The sequence below is a fragment of the Narcine bancroftii genome, chromosome 9 (assembly GCF_036971445.1).
Source record: "Narcine bancroftii isolate sNarBan1 chromosome 9, sNarBan1.hap1, whole genome shotgun sequence".
Taxonomy (NCBI): Eukaryota; Metazoa; Chordata; class Chondrichthyes; order Torpediniformes; family Narcinidae; genus Narcine; species Narcine bancroftii.
The window spans coordinates 25,101,559-25,114,351 of NC_091477.1; the positions used below are offsets into that span (position 1 = coordinate 25,101,559).

At 37.8% G+C, this 12,793-nt stretch overlaps 1 protein-coding gene across 3 annotated transcripts in view; it reads right to left on the reverse strand.

Annotated features, from left to right (window-relative positions):
* LOC138743321 (short transient receptor potential channel 7) overlaps positions 1–12,793 on the reverse strand; it is a 55,439-nt gene that overhangs the window by 21,831 nt on the left and 20,815 nt on the right. For all 3 annotated transcript variants that reach the window (XM_069898488.1, XM_069898486.1, XM_069898489.1), the window contains exons 2-4: positions 8,779–8,961; positions 3,958–4,122; positions 1,247–1,463 (exon numbers count right to left, since the gene is read on the reverse strand). In XM_069898488.1, coding sequence (XP_069754589.1) covers positions 1,247–1,463; positions 3,958–4,122; positions 8,779–8,961 — 565 coding nt within the window. The remainder of the gene's footprint in view (positions 1–1,246; positions 1,464–3,957; positions 4,123–8,778; positions 8,962–12,793) is intronic.

Here is a 12,793-nt window from a genome sequence, read left to right on the forward strand (position 1 = left end):
AATTAATATGAAACATGAATAGTTTTCTATGAATGTCTTTAAATACCAAAAATAAATGACAGCTTTAAAATTGCAATTTTTGTCAGTTTGTATAACATATCAAAATACATTCAGTTTGACCTTTTTACATTTTGTTCCCACTTAAGCATTGACCTCCTTGAGTAAGCATCTTTGAAAGTTAGACAATGTGACATACAACCTGAAGGCAGGCATGATCATTTGACGTCAGTAAGAGTTTGTTCGTAAATTAGCATACTATATTTTTATTTAATATTTTATGTTTTTTCAGTATTCTGTATATTCATCGCAATGATAATGTAGGTGTATTGTTAACAATTATGGTAGTAATAATCTCATAATCGTTCCTTAAATAGAGAGAGATTGAAAACTATTGGCATTCAAAGGACCCTTCTCATGAATCACTGAAAATTAATATGCAGATACTGCAACCATTTAAAAAGGAAAGCAGTATTATGGCTTTTATTGCAAAATAATTTGAGTACAAGAGTAGAGGGAGCAGGTTCCAATTTTATTGGGCTCTGCTGAGACCATACCTGGAATATTATCTACAGGTCTGGTCTTCCAATCTAAGGAAGGGTATTCACAAAACGGATAGGGTGCAATAAAGACTCACCAAATTGAACCCTGGGAAGGTCCACTGACGATAGATTAAACAAATACAGCCTATCATCTCCAGAATTTAGAAGAATTATGAAAGGATCTGACATTCCTCTTGGTTGGTTCATCTAGTACCAGGGATCACACTATCAAAATAAGGGTTTGAAATTCAGAACTGAGACAAGGATGAATTTTTTCATGCAAAGGAATTCTTTAACCGAAAGGGTTTTTGCAAGTTCAGTTTTTAAGTATATTCAGGGCAGAGATTGAGATAATTTGAATATTCAGGATGTCAAAGAAAGTGCAGGAAAGTAATAAAAAAAATTAACCATGATCTTTTGAAAGGGGCAACAGGTACAAGGGGCATTAATTGTCAATTATAAAATGCCCATGAAAAATGTCCAGAGCTGCAGCCTCCTCTGGGTGCAGTAACCATTTGTCAAATGTACTCACCTGAAAGTGATACATGTCCAGTGCAACTTGTGCAATGGAACCTAGTATGTATTCTTCCATGAGTCCTTTTCTATATCTATTGCTTGTGCTCAAAGGTAAAATTAATTGCATAGACAAATGAAAATACTTTAAAGACCAGAATTTGTAGTTTTAATTTAAAATGAAAATGATTTACCTAGAATCCACTTCATTATTAATAATTCAGTCCAGGTAAATGCTGTAGTTTTCACTCTGAAGATTTGTCTCGGATTGTCTGTGTCTGTTTCATTGGGCAAATTCTTCACACCTTCAAATCTGTCCGATGCATTTAACACCAGAAGTCCTAGAAAGATGGTGAATGAAACTGCATGTGCTACAAACTTCATAAAAGGACTTCTTAAAATGTGTCCCAGCTGAAAACAACAAAGCATAGAAAAAAATATGATGGTCAGCTACACAAGATTGAATTATTTATATACTTTGTACCTTTGGCTGTGATTTCAGTCATTGGTATTAATGAAACTACACTAGTCCTAACCTACACATAAGTATTGCATTTGTGTAAAAGAAAATGACAATTTTTGACATTTTTCACTGGGAATATGTTTCTCCACCCCTGAGGAAACTTATAGATAGGGTTGTAAAAGGGTAAAAACAATGTCACAGGAAAGCAACACTAATTTCAAATACTGAAATGGTTTCAAGTATTTCCAAGAGCATGCAAGATTTGTTGGGAGGAGGTGTATGTTGAGTTAGAGGGAATAGACCATAGAGTTGTCTTAGGACCCGGGAGCTCTCTCATAAAAGTGAGCCTCATATACACATGGGTCTGTGGCCTCCTGTACACTCACTGTGGGCTATGCAAGCTTGATGAACAGCATCTCATCCTCTATCTGAGCACATTGCAGCCTTCTGGACTTGATACTTAATTCTACTTCACGTAGCTAGATCCTTAATCTGTATCAATCATACATCTTAGATATTAGCTCAGCTCTTCTTACTATATTTTTTCCTCTGGAAATGGGGAATATGTTCGCCTGACCTGCTGGGACCATTTTTGTCCATATTCTCATATTGACTTCATTCAATCATTGATGAAAATTTGTTTACAGCTTATCCCAATGGTCACCCTCATTTCACCTTATCAGAGACAATCCCCCCACCACCACCTCTGCAGCTTTATGAACTTTTTTTTGCCTTCTTTTCAGTTCCAATGAATAACCTCTGAATGAACACCTTAATTGCATTCATTATTAATAATTCAGTCCAGGCAAATGCTGTAGTTTTCACTCTGAAGATTTGTCTCAGATTGTCTTTGTCAGTTTCATTGGGCAAATTCTTCACACCTTCCCATAATTGCAGCCTGACTTTCTGAATATTTTCAACATTTTCTGTTTTTGTTTCAGTATGCAGAACTCTACTAACCAAAACTACCAAGATTCATACATAAATACAGGCAGTCCCTGGATTCAAAACAACCTATAGTTACGAACTGACAAGCTGACTGGAAGTAGAATGGTGTCAACTTACGGTTTGCGTGATTTAATATAATTTAAATTCAAGAGTGGCACCTTCCCCCCTCCCACCCCCGCTCACTCTGATGCAGTTCATCCCCCCACCCCGCACACCGCTCCAACATGGTGACCCAAGCTCGCTGCTCTGACACAGTGCGGTTACCCCACCCCCACACTGCTCACTGCTCTGACGCTGCCCAGGTATCAATCATACATCTTTGATATCAGCTCTTCTTCCTATATTTTTTCCTTGACCGCCACTCTGCACCTGATGTTGCCCAGCCTCTACCTCCCTCCTCTGGATTGGATAACTTCTGAATCAGATGAAAAACATTGACTCCACCTTTCTATGTTGTAAATCACCCAAATAAAACACTTATCTGCTAATTTTGTTAGCGAGCACTTTTATGAGAAATGAAAACTTATACTCCAAACCAGCATTGTTAAAACTCAAAGTGATAGCATTTGCTGATGGGTCTTGAATTTTAAATGTTTTCCTCTTGGTTTTCTTCTCCCACTAGTGTGCTGTTCCTAAAATACTGGCTGCCATCTAGTAACTTTCAAGGGTTCATTTCTCCTGTTTGATCCTTGGATTTCTTTTTGTTAAATATAGTGAATACTAAACAGAATATGATCCATAGCTACTCCTTCCCTTCACCCCCTTGCTAAAGTAATCCTTTATACTGTAGCTTCCAGCACTTAATGACATATGAAGTGGGTGTTGAATTGCCAATAAAACTGATGTGATTTATTATTTTTACTTTATGACATTAATAGTGTAGTCAAAGACTGGCTATAGAACTCTAATCTGTTTTGCTTGGAGATCAATCTTAGATTTGCTTATGTACAGTACTGCATCATTATGTACTGCATTATTATTTTTAAGATGTTTTAGAGCTGTTTTGTATGCATTGAAAGGTAAAATATATACTGAATATACTACATAGTAAGATAAACATTTGCTTCACTGACAGTAAATAAGGACCAATTGTACTTGTTCCGACTTAAATACAAATTCGAGTTAAAGACTCGTATTTAACTTGGGGACTGCCTGCAGCATAAATTGTGGCCACCACTATTTTGATTCAATATTAATGAGTTGGACTCCAGGTAAAATGTCACTGTACAAATTGCTCTACTGAATTTATATAGCATTTTGTGTAGTGATTGCAGAATGCCTTTGCTAGTCTCCTCAATGCAACTCATGTGTACCGTGTTTGCATCAAAGTGACCCAGACATTGTTTTAGCACTGGTCCACTATCCATTTTAACAGCATTTAGAAGCCTTTGCATTGGAAATTTATGAACCTAATATGCAATTGATAAGGCCACAACTTAGTTAAACACATCAGTTAAACAGATATTAGAGTAAACATCTTTAACAATTCTGTACCTTGCTACATGGAGCAAACCAATATCCAATCGCAAGAAATGGAAGTCCTAGGGTAACACCAAACACAGCCAGACACTTAACAGCTATTGACTGTTGACGCAAGTCTGAGAGATTTTCATACCAAATTGTAAGTAATTGCTGCTGGCAATTCGGATGAGCAACAAACTTGTGGGAATAAAATAAATATTAGTTAGCTACATCCAGTCTTCTCCAACACATGCAATAGGTTATTGTATAAATCTAACATTTCATTTTGCTTGAATAGATCATAAGATGCATTTTAACCATTTCCTTAAGTTACTGTCAACAATCTGTTCTCCCTCCAAACAGTCAAACATGAGGCACAAACTCCATTGTCATCTATCATTGAAGAGCAACAGATCTGTGGGACTTCATGGATTTCTTAAAACATTTGAAATACAATATAGTAACAAGTGGGGGGGGGGGGGAGTTCAAAAGGAAAAGGTAAAGCAAATAAATAAAAAAAAATCAGTAAACATAAAATTCCAAATTTCTAATTTAATTGTTGATTGTGTTCCTCTGTGCATATAACAAAGTTAAAAATTCAAATTTATAATTAGAGCACATCACATACAACCTGGAGATTCTTTTTCTTGTGGGCCATGCAGAATTCCTACTTATCAGCTGTTCTTGAGAAGAAATAGGTATGCAAAAAGAGAAATATAAACTAGGAAAGAAATGTAAGACTGTGCAAATACATTAAAAAATTAGTAATAAATAATGAGGTATAGTCCTTAAATGAGTCTCTGATTGAGTTTGTGGTTTAAGAGTCTGATTGTTGAGGGGGGTAGCAACTGTTCCTGAACCTGGTGCTACAAGCCCTGTGGCACCTATACTTTTTACATGATGGCAGTGAGAACAGAGCATGTCCTGCCTCAAGTGGATCCTTGATGATTGCTGCTGTTCTCTGCCAGCAGTATTCCATGTAGACATTCTCGATGGTGGGAGTGTTTCCACTATCATTTTGCAGGGTTTTCCCACTCAGAGGTACTGGTGTCCTCATATCAGGCCATAATGAAGCTGACAAGCATACTTTCCACTACATATCTATAGAAGTTTGCTAAGGTTTCCAATGACATACCAAATCGCAGCAAATTCCTGAGGAAGTAGAGGTGCTAATGGGATTTCTTCACACCATTAGCACCTTGGCCTTGGTGACCTTGAGTAAGAGGTTGCTGTTAGTACACCATTCAGCCAACTTTTCAATCTCCTTTCTGTATGCTGACTCATTGCCTTTTTTTTAAATAGAATCCACTATGGTTGTATTGTCAGCAAATTTGTATATGGTGCTGTTGTCATACCAAGCCACATAGTCATGGTGTAAAGGAAGTAGAGCAGGGCGTTAACCTTGCTTCCTCGGGGGAGCAGGTACTGATGGAGATTGATCCAATTACACAGTGAGGTACTGAGAGCCAGGTCTTGGAGTTTGCTGATCAATTTTGAGGGGATGAATGCCGACTGCATGATTAGTCTGCTTCACTATTCACTGTAGTCAATAAGGAGCATCCTGATGTATGCATCTTTGCTGTCCAGGTGTTCCAGGGCTTTGTGTAGAGCCAGTGAGGAGGCATCCACCAAAGACCTGTTACTATGATAGGCCAAATGGAACATATCCATGTCACTGATTATCAGACAGAAGCTGATATGCTTCATGCAGTATGTCTTCAATGGATGGGATGTCAGAGGCTGGTGATTCAACCACTCAGTATATTTTCTGCAGTGCACCTGGAGGTGTCTGATAGAGTATTCTGCCACATGCCAAACCTGCTCAGCCTTCTTGGAAAGTAGGTTTGCCTTCTTCACAGTTGTTTTGACATGCTGGCTCCAGGAGAGGTCTTTTGATATATGGATTCTCAGGAAGATACCAACCCTTCAACCTCCATCCCATTGGGTGAATGGTCCCTTGTCCTCCTCTTCCTAAAATCAACAATAAGCTCCTTGGTCCTGGTGATGGTGAGAGCAAGATTGTTGTTCAGGCACTACCCAAGCAGATTCTGTCCTGGGTTCTGACCCATAATTTTCCATTATTTGGTCAACAACGGTGGGGTCTTCAGCAATTGCTATGGCGCCAAGCTTGGTTATGCAGTCATGTGTGCAGAGAGAATAGTGCAGCAGACTAATCATGCAATCTGGAGATGCCCCAGTGTTGATAGCAAGAGAGGAGATTTGTATTGGATTGAATTTCTAACCTAGCCTGTGTATTCATTAGAAAGTTAAAAATAACTTTGGTTGTTCTGACCCAATTGCCTGGACATTTATCTCTAATACTAAAAACACTTCTTTGCAGCAGTTGCACATTTAACTCCACTTCTAAAAAAAATCTGTGGAGCCAAATTTTGCTTGTATGGTAGAAGGTATAGGCATCTTTAGCACAATTATTTTTTCCATGAGGATGAATATGCAAACATGTGCTTTATACACCAGCTGAATCTAAAGAAGCTGAAAAATCTAGCTCTTAATAATTTCCATTATCTGTACGAAATGCTGTGAGAAATGCTACTGAATGATAATTAACCATTAGCATGAATAATACATATATTGATGGCCACATTATAATAACATAAATATTTGCTATGACCATACTAAATGTTTATTGGATACCATTGTTCAAGGTAATTTCCGCATTAATGTTTATACAGTTTGTGTTACATATTTCTGTAGTCACCTTCAGCCCTGTTGTTGTCTCTAGGTTTCTTAATCCTGCCACTGTGAAGTGTCTGTACACCCCTGTTAACCCACATTGAAATTGCTTTTACATCAGTGAATTTGAAGATTGTTTTGACATACACTGATTTTTTCTCTCTCTTAACGTAACAAGAGAATCCATCAAACGTGCTTGCAATGTATTTTTAAAAACCCAAGTAGATTATCATCGTGCCTGTTCTGCCTCATTGGTTAGAAAACCTGGAATCAATATGTTTAAAAAATGGTTGAATTAAAGCAGCTGTAACAAATTACTGTCAAATTAAATGGGTCTCCTGCCCTTTGGAGAATTCCAGACCTATCTTATTCCCTGTATATCAGGAAATTAAAATCCTTCCCTACCTGTTTTTTTTTAGGTATAGAGCCCAGTAATAGGCCCTTCCAGCTCACAAGACCATGTTGTCCAATTACACCCAATTGAACTACAATCCCCATAAGTTTTGAACAGTTGGAGGAAACTGGAGTCCCCAGAGGAAGCCCATGCAGTCACGGGAAGAATGTGCACTGGATTCAAACTCTGGTCGCTGGTGCTGCAATAGTGCCGCCTTGATTTTAGATCAATAGATAGCATTATAAAGATTCTCAGGAGCTGATAAGAACTCAAGCTTGTCCAGCCTCACCTTATAGCTCATACACTTCATATGCTCTAATCCAAGCAGTATTCTGGTAGACCTTTCCAAAGAGACCACATTCTTTCTGTGATGGGGTGACCAGAATTGCACATAATACTCATGATCAAAGTTTTATAATTGCTGCAATGTGACTTTCCTTCCTCTTGTACTCAATGCCCCAACCAATGTAAAGCAAACATGCCATATGCCTTCTTTACCAACCAACCTATTTGTGTGACCCCCCAATAACTATAAAAATCACAATTTTGAAATGTTTCCTCTAATCTTGTTTAAATTGTGTTTTGATAAAGCTGAAGGATTTCTCACATTGCTAAGATGACAATTATGAACCAATTTAATTTCCTAGTTTTTTTTTCCTTAATGATTACAGATGAATGATATATAGAGAGATTTAAGTTACCTTGTACAGTATATGATTCATCAAAGTTAACATGTGGTTGCAGCAAGTGATTAAGATAGTAAATAGCAAGAAAATTGGAATTTAGAAATAGGGAGACATTGTCACAACTGTGTAGGGCATTGGTGAGACTACACATTAGCACTGCAGACAGTTAGTTCCCTTTTCAAAGAAATGATATATGTACATTCCAAAAGAAATTTACTTGGGCAATTCCAAGGATATGAGCATTGTCTTATCAAAAGCTTTTCTTAACCACTTCCTTAATGATTACAAATCTAAAATGCAATATCTTATCTTCTCTAAAAATGCTCTTTTTCTTTCTGTCCATCTCATTAACTGCTATTCCCAATATTCCCCAGTTGAGTTTGTTTGATTACATTCAGAAGGAATCACATAGAAGAAACCGAGTCCCCTAGTTGTTTTTCACACTCTCTGTACAATTAACCATCTCATGTCCACTCAGAACTTTCTGGGTCTTGTAGACACCAAGTTAGGAAATCATCCTATATTACTCTAATCAATCACAATAGATTTCCTTACATCAGCTGTGAATGACTCGTAAGGCAATCTGTTTCTTGAACTATGATAAATACCTTTTCTGGGACTAACATCCTAGTAGGCTGGCTATCAAGTATTGTGAGGAGGTTTTAAAGTAATTCAGCTGGAGTTTGGGCACCAAGATCCAGTTTTCAAAAGAAGTACCTGTTCAATGACTGATGTGTAAGATAATCAGTATAAAAAAATAATCAGGTTGGGCAGCTCTGCCATCATCTCTGCTATGAGCAAATGCTTGCCATCTGGAAAAACAGTATGCAACCCAATATTCCAATTAATGGAGAAATTCAAAGAGAACAGCTGTACATGGGAACTTCAGTCATTTTAATTATATTTAGTGCATTAAGACTTCAAACAATTTATATCAGAATATTGAGGAAATTCAACATTACATCAATAAAACATAATTCAAAATTGTATTAGACGGTTAAGTGAATTATGCTTCAAGGTACAACTAGAATGTGTAGTAATCATTTAATCCTTTAACAATTTTAATTCGTAAAGCATTACCTTCTTAACTTCATACTTAATGGCAAGTTTCACTCTGCTCAGAGATGGCCGGTGATGATCTCCCTGAGGCTCAGAATCCACATCTCCATTAAGAATGGCCTCCACTTCCTCTGTGTCCCGGCACAGGTCGAGTACACCAACAGCAAAATCCTTGCACTGCATAGATAACTTCCGGTAATCATTCTAAACAGAAGAAAATAACATCTGCTAAGAATTACTGCAGTCATCAATCCAATGCTTTTAAAACTAGAAAGTTGGCAAAATGTAGAAATGCAGCCAAGGGAATGGTGAACATTTTTAGTGTTCTGTTGGAGATAAGACAATTTTTGGTGCTAACTAAACAGATCTTTAAAATTAATGGTACAGTAAAATCCCCGTTATCCAGAATTCAAGCAACCAGCAGCCTCAAGCAACTGACAAAAAAAAAATCAAATGCATTAAAACCTCATTAGAACACGGTAGTTGGGGTCCAAGATTTCACATCGCATTGCAGCCGAGTTGCGGAACAGATGCATATATGTCAGAGTGTGGGGGCATCGGCAGCCCCTCCCACAATGTCCCATGCCGGCCTCCCCTGCCCCGAAGTCCCGCGCCGGGGGGCAGCGGGGAGGGGAATTGTCAGGCAGTGGGGACGGGGATTGTCAGATGTGGGGAGTTGAGTCGCCAGCTGATTGTCATCAGCCCGCCCCTTAGCAGTTTGTGGTCCACAGACACCTGCGCTATAAGCAATTCCGCGGATTAACGAATCGCGTTCTAACGAGGTTTCACTAGCAGAAAATAAATAGATAAAAAATATTAAAGTTTAAAATTGAGAGAAGGCAACTGCAAATCTTAGCTGTAATACATCAGAATGACCAAAATTTGATTAAAAGTTATACATTTCATTTTTATTCTTAACAGTTTACTGAATAATATGCATAATTAACCAATAGGTTCAATAAAGCTGCAAATTGTGACTTACCAGTTAACATGAACATTTTTTTAAAAAATCCAGAGTCTTGTACTGATGTGTTCGACTAATAAACTTTAATGTGCCTTGAAAATAGTAACGTTTGTGATGAGACCAAATGCTATAATCTGCTCACTGTTGGATTAAGAGCACTGACTTCCTTTATTTTGTTGGTTATAAATGAGTGACAATCACACATATTTTAAATGTACACACTGTGAATACTATACAAATAACAAACACAATGTATACAGTATTAGCTTTTCCATTCATCAATCAGCACTATTTCATGCTCAATTTCAAAGATGTGGGAATATTGATGAGCAGTTGGATAAATGCATCATAGAAATGAGATACTGGGGAATGGAAAGTTGGTTACAGTCCCATGCTTGATAATGGTAAATGATTTGTAATTCTGATTAATCACTAACTTAACACAATGATCTGATAAAAGTTTTTGTGATCGCTGAATGGCCTTGCTTCTTAGTAACTGATACGTACTGATGTAGTGATATCTGATGCCAAGGATCAGCAAGCATTCTTCATGCATGATGTTGTTAGGATAGGAAGGAGAAAAGATATACTGTAAGATCCAAACTGATCAGTGACAGAACATGAGAAAGTACCTTCCCATTTATGATCAGACATTAATGTACTTTTTAGTGACAAATTGCTTGGTTGAAAAAGAGGAGAAATTATGGTGCCCCTCATTTCAGGGCACCATAATTTTGGGATATTTGGCTTCACAGGTATTTATAAGTACTCAGGTAAGTTTAATTGCTTCATTAGTGCAAGTATCAGAGAGGGATGTTTCATCTTGTTTTCATATGTGTGAGTTCTTAGGCAACACAGACGAAGGAAAAAGTTCTTTACTTTAAAGTTGATATAAACAGTGCTATGAGGCTGCAAGTTTCCATTACAGATCTTACATACTGTGTCTTGCTCTGTGTCAGCCAAGTCTAATCAAACAGGAACTATAATCAAGGCCTTGCTTGTAGCCATGCAAACATGATCACTATCATTACATCTCCCTTTCTTAAAACAAAAGTAGCTTACTTTTAACTAACATGTTTTCTTTATCTAACTGCAATTTTAACTTTAACACAGGAACTTACATTTTCATTATTATCAACATTGTTAACATTTTTTAAACTTGTTTTGTGTGTTCACCTTTACATACACTAAAAAAACTTGAAGAGCGAATAAGATAGCACTACTTCATTCTATAAAAGGAGTTTTTAAATTTGCTCAATTAGTCTCTTAGGAGGATTCACATGTCTTAACAATATCCTGATTGATTGTCCTTGAATCTGAGTTGTTGCCTCAGAAAATGTCTTCTCAGCTGTGTACTCAGGTTGTTCAGCAGTATCCATCTTTCTATCTATTGTGGCTGATATCATTTGAAGGTCTCAACAATTTATTTGCAGAACAGCACCTTCATTTGTCTGAATGGGGCATGATCTTGGTTGGACTTCACTAAGGACAGTTCCCTCCTGAGTCCATAAGTAGTTTTATCTTTTAGCCTTACTTAGTCACCAGTGAAAAGTTCTGGTAGGTTTTTTGTTCTTCTGTCAAAGTAATACTTTTGCTTTTCTTTCAGTTGTTCCTTGCATTTCCTCACTTTCTCCCCTCTTTTGTTTTTAGGAGGTTTTCCTGAATTGTTAAGTTTGATCTTAGCCTACATCCCATAAGGAGTTGTGCTGGTGACATACCACACTCAAGCAGAGTTGTGCAGTATACTAGCATGCTACAGTAGAGGTCCGTTCCACTATCTTTTGCCTTGTTTATCAGTTTTTTCACTCTCTATACTGATTTCTCCACTTGACCACTGGACTGTGGAAAATAAGGACTTGACGTGGTGTGTACAAAGACCCACTCTTTGGCAAACTGTCAGAACTTTGAATTGCATAACTGGGGTCCATTATCGGTGAAGATTTCACTTGCCACACCATGTCTGGTGAATATGGCTTTCAAATTACAGCATTTGCAGTGGTGGTGTTCAGTCTACACACCTCTGGATACAGGGAGTAATAGTCTGTGACTACAAGATAGTCCTTCCCTTGACATACGAATAGGTCAGCGCTACCTTCTGGTAAGGTCTGTATGGTGCTGGATGGGCCTTTAGTGGTTCTGCAGGATTGCATGCTTGATATTTCTGGCATATTGTACAGTTTGACACTTCATTTGTTTATATCATTGTTGATTCTTGGCCAGTACATCACCTCTCGTGCTCTTACACTTTTCGATTCTGAGATGCCCTCCATGGACCCTTTCTAGCATCTCTTTTCTCAGACTCTTTGGGATAAGGATTTTACTTTCTTTGTAGATGATGCCTTCAACCACTGATAGTTCCACCCTGCAGTTCCAGTACTCTGAAACGTTAGGGGTGCAGTCCTGCTTCACGTTGGGACATCCATACAAGATGCTTTTTCTCAATTGTCTCAGTGTTTCATCTTTGTTTGTCTCTGTCTTTATGAGCTCCATTTTTGCAGCTGATATGGCCAGTGTACTGTGATCATCTCCACAAAGGCGTTTACGTCTTCATCCATTTTGATGTTTGTGGGCTCTCTTATGTCAACAGCTCTAGATAACATGTCTGCTGTGTACATTAGCATGTTTTACCATATGTTGGACACTTTTTGGTAGGAGTTGTGTACTGCATCGACGACATGTCTTTCGATTGTGCCTTTCAATTTTGTTTGCTGGCCACGCCTCTCTTTTACTTTGGTGATCTTTTTGTTAAATGGTTCATGTCTGTTCTTGCTCACAGCATCCACAATGCAGCTAGTTTCACTGAACAGCTCTTTTGCCTGCATTTTTACAGTTTCTGTAGCTCTACAGAGTGCTATGGCTTTTCCAGGTTTATATTTTACTCTCTTAACAGTCTTTCCCTTAGACTATTATCTGGAATACCATACCAAAGTCTGTCTTTTATCAGTGAGTCAGTCAGTCCACCAAATTCATATGTTTTGCCTCTGTTTCTCAATTCAGTCACATACTGATCAATACTTTCATTTTCTGTACACGTGAAAAATCTGTGCCTCTCAAACATCATGTAATATTTAG